The sequence below is a fragment of the Vulpes vulpes genome, chromosome 1, assembly GCF_048418805.1.
Source record: "Vulpes vulpes isolate BD-2025 chromosome 1, VulVul3, whole genome shotgun sequence".
In the NCBI taxonomy this organism is placed as follows: domain Eukaryota; kingdom Metazoa; phylum Chordata; class Mammalia; order Carnivora; family Canidae; genus Vulpes; species Vulpes vulpes.
The window spans coordinates 149268649-149283257 of record NC_132780.1 but is presented as its reverse complement, the minus strand read 5'-3'; the positions used below and the strand labels follow the sequence as shown (position 1 = coordinate 149283257).

The 14609-nt window shown below is 41.2% G+C and overlaps 1 protein-coding gene across 2 annotated transcripts in view; it reads left to right on the top strand.

Moving 5' to 3' along the window:
• CILK1 (ciliogenesis associated kinase 1) overlaps positions 1-14609 on the top strand; it is a 40048-nt gene that overhangs the window by 2877 nt on the left and 22562 nt on the right. For both annotated transcript variants that reach the window (XM_072733986.1, XM_025991065.2), the window contains exons 2-4: positions 1296-1350; positions 5813-5934; positions 6942-7021. In XM_072733986.1, the coding sequence (XP_072590087.1) occupies positions 1296-1350; positions 5813-5934; positions 6942-7021 (257 nt within the window). The remainder of the gene's footprint in view (positions 1-1295; positions 1351-5812; positions 5935-6941; positions 7022-14609) is intronic.

The window sequence follows — 14609 nt, the reverse complement described above, 5'->3', positions numbered from 1 at the left end:
TGCTGCAATGTCAGTTCCACGAGGGATGCCCTTCTCATTGTTGTATCTCTAGTGCCTGACAAAGGCCCTACCATACAGGAAGGGCTAAACAATATTTGGGTATGCACAAAGGAATTGGTCACTCTACCTGCAGATATGTGACACTGGGGACAGAGTGTGAGAGCGAGGTGGAGAAATGGATTTTGGCCTCTTATTAGCCAGCAGAGAGACCTTGGGGAAAATCTTTTGATTTCTCAGTTTCATCATTTCCTCCCTTGTCCCATCTATTTCCTGGGGCTAATGGAAGAGTCCAGTGAGACCATGTGATTGCAGTGCAGTGAACAATATAACTAGAAACTTGGATTTCTGGTTCACCCATCGAGTTCTCTTTCTCTCCCCTCAGGCCGTAGGCCAGGGTTGGCCACATAGTAGATATTTCAAGCTTTGCAGGCCATATGGTCTCTGTCATAACTCAGTTCTGCTGTTGTGTAAAAGCAGCCATAGGCCATGTAGAAATGAATGAGTGTGGTTGTATTCCAATAAAACTCTTTATGGAAACTGAAACTTAAATTTCATAAAATTATCATCATCATAAGATCGTACTCTTCTTTGTTTTCCCCAGGTATTTAATAATATAAATGTCATTCTTAGCTCATGGGCTACACAGAAAGATAGTGAGATAGCGTTGGCCTGTGGGTCATAATTTGCCAACCTCTATACAGGAGGGTCTAGAACTGTGTTGTCCAATAGGATAATACGTAACCATATGACATTTAAATTTAAATTTTATTAAAAATTAAGTTCCTATGTTATGCTAGCCATAGTCCAAGTACTCAATATCCATATATGTGTAGTGTAGTGGCTACCATACTAGATACCACAGAGCATTACCATCAATACAGAAAGTTCTGTTGGAGAACTCTAGTCTAGATCAAAAAAAGCCTGAGGGATTTGCCTCCAAGGCAAGGTTAGCCAGTTAATGATAGAGCAAGACAGCAGGGGAGGTTTCCTTGCACTGTACTGCACCACCTCTGCTGGAAAATTTTGCGATGTAGACTTGATCACACTGCCAGATTTTAAAATGAATGTTGTTTTGGGTAGTATAATGTTTGGTAGAAATTGAAACCAACTTTAAGCACTATTCAAGAGTTTCAGGTCAAAAACATTTGTTTTTGGTTTCTTTGTTTTTTTTAATTTTTTAGTTAAGTTTTGAATTGTTCCACCCTCCACCTCTCCAGAATGGAAATATTTTAAACAAGAAAGTTTAGCCTGTTACTTGGAATAAGCATGCTATTTGTTTCTTTGTTCTCTTTTAGAATGAAAAGAAAGTTTTATTCCTGGGAGGAATGCATGAACCTTCGGGAGGTTAAGGTATTTATTAATACACTGGGGAATAATTTGTATGTAGTTGATTAAAATAGCTTTATACATGCTTAGACATACGGTTGATAGAGTTAGTCATTTTGTTTGAATTGTTACACTGATGCCCACAAAAGGGGGCAAATGACAACATCATATAGTTAATAGCTCAAAGTAGAAGATTGCTCTCCTATTATATTAGTGAATATACTTTTTTAAACTTTGGTATAGTACTGTTAACTAAACCACAGATTTATTTCAGTCTCAAGCATTTCCCCCTAATGCCCTTTCCCTTTCCAAGTGTGATGAAATACACATATAAAATTTACCATATTACAGATTTGTAAATTCACCGTTCAGTGGTGTTAAGTACGTTTGTATTGTACGGTCATCACCTCCATCCACCTCCAGAACACTCTTCATCTTACACACCTGAAACTCTGTACCCATAAAACAACAACCACCACCACCACCACCCGCCCCGTGACCCCTCTACCCCTACCCTCAGCAACCGCCATTCTACTTTTTGTGTCTATGAATTGGACTGTTCCAGGTACTTCATATATGTGGAATCATACAGTATTTCTTCTTTGTGCCTGGCTTATATCACTTTGCATCATGCCCTCAAGGTTCCTATCATAGCCTGTGTCAAGAGTTTCCATCCTTTTTAAGATGAAATCTTATTCAGTTGTAGGTATATGCCACGTTTTGTTGATCCATTCATCCATTGATGATCCATTGATGGACACTTGGGCTGCTCCCACCTTTTGGCTCTTCTGAACCTACCCATTTCTTTAAGCTCTTCCTTTCTACTATCTCCTTCTCTTCAGTCTATAAATAAATATATGTGCCCGCCACCCTCCCTGATGAGTTCCAGCCCCCTTCCTGTGGAAGCTTCTACCCCTTGCCTTGCCTACCCTAGCAGACCTTGTCCCAAGCCCTCACTCCCCGACCTGCATTGATTTCCCGTGTGGCCGAAGCAGGCATCTGCCTCTGCAGCTCTATGGGAGCCACGCACTCAAAGTCACGAGTTGCCAAGTCCAGTTTGTTTTCTTAGGCATTTTCTTGCCTGCAGTGTTGGGTGCTGTCCCCTCCTATGGCTGTGGGACTCTGCTTTTTGCCCCACTGACATGTGGCTTTCTTGCCTTTCACCAAACGCTCTGTAGTTCTCCCTTGAAATAGCAATGACTTCTCGCATTCTGCCCTTAGCGATTTTCTCCTTTGCTCTGAATCTCCAACGAGTAATTTCATTTACTTTCCTCACTTCAGTGGGCTCATCAAATCTTTTATCCTTCGTAAGCATTAGATCAGGGGTTAACAAATGGCCACATCCCGCTTAAGTGCAATTTTGTTGGAACACAGCCATGCCCACTTGTTTATGTGTTGCCTATGGCTGATTTCATGCTTTGATGGCAAAGTTGAGTAGTTGAGACAGGGACCAAAAGACCTAGAAAGTCTAAAATATTTATTATTTGTCCCTTTAAGAAGAATTTGTTGACACCTACTTTAGGTCCACAAATCTACCTGCTTAGTGGATATCAGTGCCTGAACTTTCTAGAATGTCTGCCAGTGCTCCCCCAATGCTCATATATTCTCTCTGTTAATGAACATTCACCCAGTCACCCAGAAACTGCAGGTGGCTTGTGTGACCTTACTTCCTCTGCATCTCATCCACCTTTTGTGCTGCCCCCAGAATAATCCTCGCGACATTCAGCTGTTCACACAGTACCTACAATTTACTGAGACACTACTATGAGCCAGGCAGCACATGCACTGTCTTATTTCATCCTCACAACTACCCCATGAGGAAGATGTTAGTATCTTGGACTTGCTGCTGAAAACAGCTGACACCCAGAGACTCAAGCCGCTTGCTTGTGGTAAATACAACTCTAAGCCACAAAGCTTGGTTTCAGACCCATGTTTGTCGGGCTTCCATGGCATATACACCTGGCATCCAGTGTCTTCCCTGCCCACTTCCCCCATCAAAGTCTTCTGGATAAGCTTCCTTTGGAAACAAACTGGGACAGTTCTCATCTCTCAGGCACAGACCATGCCATTCCACTCATGCACCCATACCTAAGAAGGACTTCTCTCCTGACACACCCATTCCCTCCCATTGACTTCATCTAGATGCCACTCTTCCTTCAAATCACATTGTGAATGATACTCATTGGCCACTCAGAGTTTGCTGATTACTCCTTCTTGAAAACATGTCTAATGTTCCTTGTTGCTGCCATTCTCTTGACCTTAATAAAATCCTCCTCATTCTGTTCTGTGGATTTTGTATTCATGCCCTGTCTTAATTAGGCTATTTGCCTCTTACAGGCGAGGACTGTGTCTCATGCCCCAGGGTACCCTTGAAGAGAAGTACTTTGTAGTTTTGTTTAATCGCTAAGAACCTTCCTCCAAGTGGGGATAAACAGTCCCCATTTGGACTGCTGACCTGGGTCTAATTTGCTATTTGTGCTTCTCAGCTCTGTCCTGCTTCTTCTTCTCGTAAGCCTTTCCTGTGCCAAAAGAAGATGCCTTCTTCCTGTAAAATGAGTCACATGAAATCTCCCACACAAAATTCATCCCTTTTACATTAAGCTAATATAGACTTCACTTGTCCATGAGGCTCACTCAGAAACAAGAACTACGAGCCCTTAGACTTGAGCCAGTGATTCATGCTCACAACATATGTCAGGCCAAATGTGGAAGGTACTGTCTCTGCTCCTTGCCTGAACCCTTCTCTTGAAAAGCTTAAAAACCTACTTCATTTTTCTCTGACTACCCTTGCTTATTCTGCTGTTCATCCACTGGACATCTCAGCGATTGCTGTGATGCATTTTAAGCAAATAGAAAAGATGCCTGCAGGGGTAAATACTTAGAAGTTAAGCAATGTTTTTGTTTGTTACTCATGGAGAACCTGGAATCCAACCTAATTAAAACAAGTAATCAGACTGGTTGGGTCATTCTTGAAGGATCTGGCCTTCCCTTCCATTGAAGATTTCCTGCCAGAGAAGCTCCTCCTTGGCAAGAGTTTGTCTTTCAGGAAAGAGGTTCCAGAAGAGTTTCATTTTATTCTCATTCACTGACCATTTCCGGTCTGTTCCTGGCCCCTTGAAGTAATTCAATCATATCACAGCAGCATTCCCAAGCTCTGATTCCTTGCTTGGGTGCATTATTACTGAGTATCCTTCTAGATTGGGATATTCATGTTCAGCTTTTTGTCTTCAGCTGTTGCATTTATTTTATAAAAGGAGTATTCTTTTTAAGGAAATTCAGAGATAAAGTGGGTTTTACAGTGAATTATTGTCTGAGTCACTTCTCTGTGAGGGAAAGGCTTTGGAATTAAAGGGTTCATCCCGCTGGCCAGCGACCCTTTGAGGTTCCTTTGAAGGAGACTATTAATCAAATTCTGACCATCTGGTGAGCAAAGCAGCAGTTTCTCTGGCTGCTGTACATGAACAGGATCCCTGCTCACGAATACAAAAGTATATTTATCCACCAACAGAACTAATGATGCAAACAGAAAAAAGTTTATACATAGTTGTATTCATGTGGATGTGGCAGGTAGAGGGAAACTGCACATGCACAAGGATAAAGAATCAGGTCATGCTCTGTTTTCTGAGCCACCCTCTTGTTTCTCATCACCCGCCTGACTCTTTTGCCTTTGCTGACTTTTGCCTTTGCTGTCCTTTGGAAGCAGAGCTCTTTCTCCCCATCTCACCTCAGGGGGTGCTTTGCAATGAGATCGCTCCTCTTCCTCCTTTCTCTTTTAAAACTCACACTAGTGGCGGGGGGATGGGCTAAATGGGTGATGGTATTAAAAAGATCCCTTGTTGGGATGAGTACTGGGTGTTGTATGTGAGTGATGAATCACTAAATACTACTCCTAAAACCCAATACTACACCATGTATGTTAACTAACTTGAATTTAAATAAAATTTAGAAAAATAAAATTCACATTGTAAAGACTGCTGTATGCCTCATGGACACACATGATTCAGATGGAAATTGAGAGCCTCAGGCTATAAGCCTCTGTCTATTTGAACAATTTCTTGTTCAAAGGGCCTGTGGACTGTTGGCTGGTCATCTCAGTCCCAAGCATCTGCCTCCTCCGATACTAGAACAATCAAAGCTTTAGCTTCCCATTGGTTCCCTTCTGGCCATTTTCATGGCATGAATTCCATCATCTGGAGGGAGTGCACCCTAGATAGCCCTGGCCGGTTGCCTGGTGCAGGAGGCAGCCAGAAATCCCCGTGATGGTCAAGTACTTCCTCTCTAGTCAGCTAATCGAAATAGTTTTTCTACATAAAGTTATTATTGACTTCAGAGAAATACCACTTACTAAATTGTCAATAAAATGGGATTTGTGGCATTTCTATGGTTCTAGAATCAGATGTTTCTTCCTAAGTATATATGCGATGACTTTTCTTTTTCAACAACAGATTTTCTCTAATTTTTTGTTTTTCTCTCTTGCCTTTTTCAGTCTTTAAAGAAGCTCAACCATGCCAATGTAGTAAAATTAAAAGAAGTTATCAGGGAAAATGATCATCTTTATTTTATCTTCGAGTACATGAAGGAAAATCTTTACCAGCTCATTAAAGAAAGGTACTGTTTGGTCATCATGATCTTAGAAATAAGTATTGCAAAGTGGATATGTTTTCTTTTGGCGATTGTGTATCACCATCCTGATGCTTAGGCTTCACTGTTTAAAGCTGCCCATTAGATGCGGGGCCCAAACCACATTCCTACTTTGGAGGCCTCGTGATAGTTTTCATAAAAGCTACTTTCAATGCAGCCATTTTCATTTTTCAATGGGTTATTCACCCAGAGAAGCTCGGAGATTGAACAGATACTCCACAGCTCTCTATTTCTGCAAGGACATATGGGCAGAACAATTTCAGGTCAGAGTGTGATGGCTTCATTTATTTTGAGAGCTCCATTGAAAACTTGGAGGTTTATTGTATTTCCTTTCCTGCTGCTGTGCTCAGGGGCTTGTGTGCTAAGAAGAGGAAACTAACAACCACCTTACCTGTTCTGGTCATTTTGAACTTTGAAAGTGAGTCAGTCACATGGAACCTCATGGTCATATTTTCTTAGTGGCAAGTGAGTGCCATTCACAACTTCTCTCTGAGTGAATTCAGTGAACAAATATGGTCTTCATCGTCACTAACAATAGTGAAGCTGTATGGTCTGCCCAACCAGGGGCAATGCGGCACTGTCCATCACATTCTATAAGGACTTTGTCTGGAAGACCTCAGATTTTCCCTGTTAAAATGTGTTAAAGTTTTATTTTATATTATGGAGAGAGAAGTTTTTTTTATATGATAGATTGGAGGGATTGAGGGGGGTGGTGACTATAAAATTTTTAATCTTCTTTGTAACGTAACTGAATATACCAGTAAGCAATACACCAGTGTTTACAAGGTAACTATCTCATATGGACAAATGGTTGTTTTTCTTTGATCTTTATTATCAAAGGATCTGATCAAATTATGTATGACCAAATATTTTCTTAAATACTTACTATATAACCAGAAGAATAGGAACACGGGGTATTTGTTTTCATATGTAAATCTAGATTTATAACTTTTTTCCTCCTCTGCCCCAAACAGAAATAAGTTGTTCCCTGAATCTGCTATAAGGAATATCATGTATCAGATATTACAAGGACTTGCATTTATTCACAAACACGGTAGGTAATTGGAGTATTGTGCTTTTTAATAGTGAAATGTTGTCGTCACATAGAAGATATAGGTAGCATCAGGCTCTTTTTTGTGACTGCCTCCCAGAAGAGGTTGATGGCTTAAGATGCTGACAATGGGGTTTGGGATCTATTCTCTTTCATATTGACTTCTGAATTTTTCTCATTATTTATATTTGCATGTTCTTAATCCTTAGGGTTTAACATTAAGCTCATTGGTTATAGATCTAAAAGTTATTACTGCCCATTATCTGGTGTATCAATAAGACACCTCAGATTAGAATCAGAGAAATTTCACTTATTTAATCTACTACTACTGCTTCGCTGTGGCTTCTCATTTTCCTGATGTACTAGATTTCAGTTCAAATGCATGCAAAAATGGCCTAACAAAATTGATTCAAAACAGGAAAATAAAATCAATTAAGAATTAGCAAAGAAAAATAAAGACAAAACAATATATGGATATAGCAGAGGTGAAAGTTAATCTGCAAAATGCATGTCAACAAATTCTATTTAAGTCAAAGAAATAGGCTACAGATTTGATTCTGAACTGGCTTTCTGACAATGCAAAATGTGAAACATGACCAGTTGCATCCAACCTAGCTCCCCTCCCCCCCCCCGCCACAACCCACCTACCCCCAGTAAAAACAGTCTGGTTGCCCAAGAGAAGCAGTACTATTTTTGGCTTGGAACTAAGACCAGAGAGGTTTCTCTCATGGATCCTTCTGGAGGAGACAGTATATAATGTGATTTCATGGTAAACAGTGACAGGTTACACTGGGCAGTTTCATGTCATATCCCTCATTATAGGCCGGTTACATCACCTGATCAGAGAAAGTAATCCCTACTGGGGCCCAGTAGGATTCACTGTAGAAATGGTCTAGGTAGTCCAAGGAGAAATTTAGAATATCTAGAGGAGTGCATGGCCATGAACCCTTTGGGAAATCCTCCAATACTGTTGTCCTTAGCAGAGCTTTTGAAAGGTGTTGAGTAGCAATGACTCTGAGGCTATATTTTCCATCAAACACCTGGGGTATTACTAAATCTCTGCTGCTAACTAGATGCAGACCCACCTTGCGAACACAGCCATGAGGTGGATATGTCCACCAGTGAAACAGGGAGTCCCCTAGGGGGGTCATTCAAAGTCACTTTAACTTTATAGACAGATGGGCTAAGCAGTTGCACAAGCAGAAAGCCATTCACCCCCAGCCTAAAGATGTTGTTGCCATTGCAAATATTGCATCAACAGGTGAGTTTCATTACCCAATAAGGAAACTGGGCGGAAGCCCTTTGATAATACAGTCAGTACAGATTTGACATATTGGCAGTGAGTGGAAAAGACACCGTGCCAAAGCTGGTGGTGTGATTAACCTCTAAGTAGCCTCTCAGGGGCTAAATGAAACATAGACAGAGGCTATCTGGGCAAATCCATGTCAGCCTCAGGTACATGCTAAATTATCAGTGAGTAATATACAACACTGAGTCCACTTGGGAACCAATTCTAATAAAAAGTTTTTAGTAAATGGTTTAGTAAAATGGTCAGCCTGATTTCTGTTGGCATCAACAGAGCCTTCAGTCACCAGAATTCACAAGGGATGTTTCATGTGAAACATGAAAAACGGGTATGGTATCTAAGGGATAAATAGGGGGAGAAGGATACTTATTAGATTCAGGAACCCAGCAAAACGAAGTGATGAGAAATCAAAGAGATTCTCGAAAGAGAAAGTCAGCCAGAATGTTTTCACACAGAGATGGTCATAGTGTCTCAGTTCCTTGGGCTGTTTCCTCAGTCCTGGAAACTGAGTAGTGGACCCAAAAGAAAGTTAGTATTCATTAGGCTTTCTCTTCTCTTCCTTTGGTTGCTTTTCATGAGACTCGGGTATTTGTTGCCAGAAAGGACTTGTAGTCTTTTACCTGGGTCTCTACCTAATCTTATCAAATGAACACACATATTCACACATGTACGTCACATATATGCATACATATCTACATGTATACATGCCCACATACCTGCATACATCCTGCTCCCCCCCAATACATGCACACACCCAAACCCACAAATGGCATGTATATGTGTGCACACACAATCCATATTTGTATCCAATAATGTAGCATCCAAATACTGTTGTGACACCACTGCTCTTTGAAACTCTGGACTGTCAGTTTCCCCCCACATGCCTTGGACACTCAGATCATGTATGAAGGCGATAACAGGAGAAGGCTCAGGTCATGAAGAAAGTCATAAAAACCTCTGCTTTTACAACCCAGCACTGTTGCTATTACCAAAGATTTTTGCGGGCACTGTTCCCCAGCTGTTAAGTGCCCAGTTGTAATTTGAGTTTAATAACATTTCATCTGTCACCTTACTTATTTCCTTTCCAATTTCTCAGTTAGAAAGGACAGATGGTATCTGTTCCTTCCAAAGAAGAACCTGACGTTCAAAGAGGTTTAAAGGCCTGCCAAAGGCCCCACTGCAACAAAGTAGTAGAGTGGAGATTAGCTCAGGTATCTGATGCTTTACCAGAAAATCCTGTCATTTCTCAAAGAGAACAAGAGAATAAGAGGTGAACAAAATAGTGATAATAATGGTAGGTGGGAGGGATCTTAATTTTACAGGTCCTATCCCATTTTTATTGACAAATGATTTTCAGAAACTTTATAAAGGTTTTTATATGGTATTGATTTGCCTTTGTTTAAGTGCACATGTAACTCCATACTACCCCTTTCTTCCAGTAATGGAAAAAAAAATCATCTAAAGTACTTCACACACAGATTTGTCTTGTTAGCTTGTTCTCACTGCGAGAAGGTGCATTCTGGCCCTAGGGAGTAGACTCCTTTGAGAGGGGAGAACAGCGCTGCAGGTAGTTGCTATGGCCATAGTTCATGTCACCGAGTACTTTCCCCCCACAGGGAATGAAAACATGACTCCACTTGGTGCTGATTGAGCAATGCCAAAGCATATGTACTTTGCTGGAATTGAATAATTAACGCAAACTGCATTCGTCCTTGACCTGCCCTTAGAAATGTCCAGCTCACACTTACCCGTGCAGGCAGTCAGAAATGCCTCACATGGCTTGGAGGACAATGTTTTGCCCCAAGAAGTGATTCTCTGCTTCTGTGTTTCACCACTGTCTTGCCGTGCATGACCTTGAGTCACCCCTTGGTCTGTGTGTTGCTGTCCTGTTGGTCTTCTTGATAAAAACATTATAGGTTTCAATTCAGTGATATCTGTGAAAGTAACAACTTCCATAGCAGGAAGATATGCTATATAAATTCATCGTGTTTAAATATTCCCTGGTTATTTCCATATATTCATATCAGGTTCATCATTAGCAGAATGTAGTAGATGGGAGAAAGCCTGCTTTGTGGCTTGATGTTTTCCTAGCCCAAGGGTTGTTAATGAAAAGTAAGCACAACACAGTTTCTGCCAAGATGAAAAAAGAAAATCCCTCTGTTATTTGACTGGCATGGGGTACCCTGAAATGAAATTGAAGGTCTGTTCCTGTCTTCTGGAAACCAAACAGTTTTGAACGGGAAGATTCTTATCTTAATAGCACTTTGCTGTTGTGTGGTGTCTGAATGAACCATCTGTAAGGGTTTCCATTATGAATCAGAAGCCCAGAGGAAGAAGTAGGCTCATTGTTACAAGCTCCAGTGCACACATCAGCAGAACATGTACCTAGCTAATAATTGGATTGGAGCTTAGCAGCACCTCCTCCTCACAGGTGAAGTGCATGACTAGCTTTGTAGGCATTAATTCTTATATGCAAAAAATGGAGCTGTGTCTGCCTGCCCCCCTATTGGAAGGATAAATGAGAGGATTCATACTACAAATAATGACAAGGTCTTGCAAGGTGCCAGTGTGCCAGATATGGCTCTAAAACTTTTACAAAACTAACACATTGAATCCTACAAAACAAGCTGTTAAGGTTTTCTTTTTACAGATTGGGAAAGTGAGGCACAGAGAGATTACATGATTTTTCCAGACAGAGAACAGAATTGAGATTTGAGGGCAGCCCTGGGTGGCTCAGCAGTTTAGCACCACCTTCAGCCCAGGGCATGATCCTGGAGACCTGGGATCAAGTCCCGCGTCAGGCTCCCTGCATGGAGCCTGCTTCTCCTTCTGCCTGTGCTTCTGCCTCTCTCTCTCTCTCTCTCTCTCTCTCTCTCTCTGTCTTTCATGAATAAATAAAATCTTAAAAAAAAAAGAATTGAGATTTGAAATTGGGCAACCTTATTGGTCTGCACACATAACCATTCTGCTGTATGGCCTCTCATATGGAAATCATAATATTTTGTTAAAATAGAGATGAAAAATAAATGTACACAATGTGAGGGTCTTATAGTTTTAATTACGAAGGAATAGAACTTATAAGACTGATAATAACTAATTTAGTAATGAAGAAAAACAGACATATTTATGAATGTTTCCTAGTTACAAAAGGCTTATCCTCAAATACAGTATAACAAACAGCACCTGTCAAACAATATTTGTCAAAATGCCACCTGACAGATACAGTTTTCATTAGTCATTTTTAAGGATCTGTTTTGCAATTCATTTTTTTCCTAGTCTTGTACCTCTGATTGTTTCAGGTCCAGAGTATGATCTATAGAATGTGAAGCTACTTATACAGATATATGGGGAACTAGAATCTTCATTCTCCTCGGTTTATGAGTACATCTGTTCTAGTAGGATTAAAGAGGGGTTAGCAGTGAGGGAAAGGATAAAGCTTGACCAATGTGAGGAGGTGGTCTGTGCTCATATCCTGTGGTGGAAGCAAGGTGCAAGATCCAGAGCGTAAGAGTGATACTTGTATCATAGTACAAGTCAGTGTGATAGGATGAACTGAGCAAGGATAAGATGCAAGTTTGTTGAGGTGGGTGTTATAGATGGTGGCAGAGGGAGCTCGCGATGAGGCTTGGACGCTAGAGGACAAATGACTCATTTTGAGAGAAAGGCCACATGAGTTTGGAAATAATAATTTATTTAGCCCAACTAGATGAGAAAGAGGGAGTCTAAGAGGAGAAATAGTGTTGGTATGTATTGAGAGGACTAGAACCACAAATCAAGATTTAACTATATGAATCCTGAGAGGGCCAGAGTACAGCTCAACAGTATAGTAGCTCTAGCACATTTCTGGTAGGACTATGAATAATTAACCACCCCCCACCATCACCAACCACTGACTCACTTTTCCCATCTGTTCAATAAGAAAATGATGCTTGCCATTTCTCTTTTTCACTGGTGTGTTTTTAGTGCTCTGAGTTTTTAGGAAGAGAGGCCATGGTCCCACAGTTCATATATTTTCAGGGTCAGAGGAGTCTTCCTGCATGTACTGACAAAAGATCACTCTCTGGTAACTGTTTCTGTCTTTGCACTTTCTTAAGCCAATTCCAAGAGGGAGCTTACAACCAGGCCTTCTGGTTGCTGGAGGGTGTTCTGAGGAACAGAGGGTCCAAGCATGATGACTCAGTTATACTGAGTCTTAGAAACCACCCACTCTGGTGTGTATTGATCATCTTTATTTAATCCATCTGATAATAAGCCATCCAAACTTGTCCTCATCAGAAAATTCTTCTCTTGGGATGCCTGGGTGGCTCAGTGGTTTTATCACCTGCCTTTGGCCCAGGGCGTGATCCTGGAGTCCCGGGATTCGGTCCCACAGCGGGCTCCCTGCAGGGGGCCTGCTTCTCCTTCTGACTGTGTCTCTGCCTCTCTCTTTCTCTGTGTCTCTCATGAATAAGTAAATAAAGTCACGAAAGAAAGAAAAGAAAAGAAAAGAAAAGAAAAGAAAAGAAAAGAAAAGAAAAGAAAAGGAAGAAAAGAGAAAGAAAGAAAGAAAGAAAGAAAGAAAGAAAGAAAGAAAGAAAAGAAAGAAAGAAAATTCTTCTCTTTTATTTCAAAGGCCACCCTTGACTAATACTGAATTACCTTTTGAATTTGCTGACAGCCTCAAATTTGGTTCTTACTATAATTTAGGTTTAATTTATTATTAATTTGGTTAGAATACTTAAAGCAAGTGGTGTGAAGAAGGCCATCAGGTGTATATTGGTATGATGGCAGGATAAAGAATGATGCAATGGAATATATACATATATTTTTAATACACATTTCCATACAAACAAGAATATGTGAATACATGTGCATATGATGTACAAATAGCAAGCTCTCTCTGTTCCTGTCTCTGGTCTAACCCAGGTAGGACTCCTTTGAATTTCTCAATGCCCTGGATTATGGAAAATAGAAGCAGCCTTTGGTGAGAAGGAAGTACTTCCTCTTCTCACGTGTGGCCCTCTTGAATATATATGATCCCCTCTGTACCTTTAGCCCCTGCTTTTTTTTAATTTTTTTTTAAGATTATTTATTTGAGAGAGAGAGAGCACGTGCACACACACCCTGGTGGGGTGGACAGAGGAAAAGGGAAAGTGACTCTCAAACAGACTCCACACTGAGCTCAGAGCCCAACACATGGCTCAATCTGATGACCCTGACATCACGACTTGAGCTGAAACCAAGAGTTGGACACCCAACCAACTGCACCTCTCAGATGGCTCCCTTCAGCCCCTTCTATGTGCTCTGTAACTATATTTATTTTGTGTATCTTAGCCAGCCATTTGCCTGCAGACCCATCATTATGCCATAATACTATCCATTTGGAGTGTGATCTAATACCAAGCTCTGGTGATAAACAGAGTGGAGAATTTTTTTAAAAGAACACTGTTGCTTTTCATGATATATGAGTCACATCCAGTGCACATTCAGGTATAACCACATCACAGTCCCCCACCCCTTCCTCTAGAGCAGAGAGGGCTTGGGGGAAATAACCCTGACTAGTAGATTTAGTCCTGCTGGAACCCCCCCTCCTCCCACGCTGAGGACTTCCTGCTCTGAACCCTCAGTGTCTCCCCCACTACTTCAGGGTCACTGCTCTTCTCACTTCTCAGTTACTAGCTTATGAGCCTTCTTGCCTCCAGGTCTTCTCTCGTTTGTCCCTGCCTGCTGGGCCAAGGTAGATTTGTCAACCACTGAGCTCTTTCATGTTCTCTACAAAACTATTCAAGGCCTTTGTTCGATCAATAAGACTATGTTATGAGACCACTATACTCCTGCCATGGTGCTAGACCTTCAGAAGAAATAGGACTGTGGCTTCTACCCTTAAAGTGCTCCATCTAATTAGAGAGAGATGGTCAATATACCTGAAAACAGCAGGGTTCTGCTTAAGCTCAGAGAGGAGAGCCTATCATGTCTATCAGGGCAAGAACTATGTCCATCTTGGTTGCTTCTGAATCCACAGAGCCTTGCCCAGTGCCTGGCTTGGAGTAGGCCCTCAGTGAACATTTACTAGTAGGACAAATGAGTGAAAAAGGCTAGTGTAATTAGAATGGCTTCCTGGAGGGATGCCTGGGTGGCTCAGCGGTTGAGCTTCTTCCTCTGCCTGTGTCTCAGCCTGTCTCTCTCTCTCTCTGGGTCTCTCATGAATAAATAAATAAAATCTTAAAAAAAAAAAAGAGAGAGAGAGAGAGAGAATGGCTTCCTGGAGGAGGGGAAACTTGAATTGGGTCTTGAAGGATGGCAAAG